The sequence below is a fragment of the Chlorella variabilis genome (assembly GCF_000147415.1).
Source record: "Chlorella variabilis unplaced genomic scaffold CHLNCscaffold_242, whole genome shotgun sequence".
Taxonomy (NCBI): Eukaryota; Viridiplantae; Chlorophyta; class Trebouxiophyceae; order Chlorellales; family Chlorellaceae; genus Chlorella; species Chlorella variabilis.
This window is the reverse complement of record NW_005434899.1, coordinates 1-1,357: the sequence shown is the minus strand read 5'-3', so window position 1 is coordinate 1,357 and position 1,357 is coordinate 1. Positions and strand designations below refer to the sequence as shown.

The 1,357-nt window shown below is 64.1% G+C and overlaps 1 protein-coding gene across 1 annotated transcript; it reads left to right on the top strand.

The window, feature by feature from the left end:
* Positions 1-414: 414 nt before the first annotated feature.
* Positions 415-780, top strand: CHLNCDRAFT_139440 (hypothetical protein; the record flags this gene model as incomplete). Its single annotated transcript, XM_005842594.1, has 1 exon — positions 415-780. The coding sequence occupies one exon, from the start codon at positions 415-417 to the stop codon at positions 778-780; it is 366 nt and encodes a 121-aa protein (XP_005842651.1).
* Positions 781-1,357: the final 577 nt, after the last annotated feature.

Genomic DNA, 1,357 nt, shown 5'->3' with positions numbered 1-1,357 from the left:
GCGCCAGGTTCTACCGGGTCAGAGGCGCGGCAGGCGCAGGAGGAGCTGAGCGCGGCCCTTGAGCGTCGCCCATCAGGATTGTGGAGCTTGCACGCATAGAGCGCCTGCGCGGGTGGTGGAGGAGATGCGGGGCGTGCCGGCAACCGACCTGTGTGCAGCCTGCGCAGCTGGAGCTGGTGAGCTTGAGGGCTGTGTGGGAGTGTGGGAGTGTGGGAGAGCTGCGTGAGGGATGTGTGGTGGATGGGACTGAGGGCAGGCTGGGGAAACCTGCAGGCGCTTGCTTGGCGGCCCGCTTGAATTCTGCTGTTGCCTCTTGCCTCGTGAATCTTGTATTATGCCTGCCTGCCTATGTTCGTTGTGCTGCACCCGTGCTTGGCTTGCAAATGCTGCTTGCAGGCGGCATTAGCGGAGGAGATGCTGAGACGGCATGGCCAAGCTGTTGCCGATAGTTACCGTGCAAGTGGGAGTCTGGTTGAGCAGCAGGCAGGCGCGGCAGCAGCACCCCGCGGCAGCAGCACCCCGCCACAACAGCCCGCGGAGCCACCTGTTGCGGGGACAGCATTGGCGATCAAGGAGGAGCTGCGGCAGGATGCACCGGCCTCAGACACGCCCACAGGGGTGCTGGACCTGCCGCTGTGCCACCAGCTACGGCGCTCGTCGTCAGAGGAGCATGAACTGGAGGAAGCGCCAGGCAGCGAGCATGCGCTGGCGCTGCCAGGAGGGCACGCGTCGCTGCTGCGCTCGAGACAGCACCATCAGGGGGCTGGTGCTGTGTTTTGAGGGCCCGTCAGGTACCCTACCGAGCCACACCACCACTTGTGTAATTTCTGCATCTTGTGCTGGTGAGGCGTGTTGTGAGGGAGGGAGAAGGAGAGGCCCTGGCATGGCGGCAACCGCGGGCCGGTCGCATGTGTGTGGTGCAACCAGGGCGCTGCTCCACCCCCAGCCTGCACGGGCCTTCCTCTGTGGGTGATCTGCGTCAGTGAGGTGTGTGCCAGCGGGGCAGGCCTGAGGGCTGTGTGGACTGGAGGTTGTTGCCGCCGCGGCATCAAACGCGCCACTGCCTCAGACAGCCTTGAGGGGTGTCGTTGGTTTTGTTGCTGTTCACATAAGCTTGTGCGTTGCCTCTGTGCTGTGTAATGCCATCGCTTGCTGGACCACGCACCCTACTGCCCAGCCACTGCCAACCAATGGCACAGCCCAACGCTGGCAGCTGAGGCCTGCCATGGTGCCGCTGACAGTCACTGCCAGCTGCGTAATGCAAGCTATGCCTGTTCTATGCAAACCTGCCTGGTGGGCGCTGCCCTCGCCACCGGTCTCCCTGCTCACCTGCAAGCACGGCAAGGAGGTCACGGGA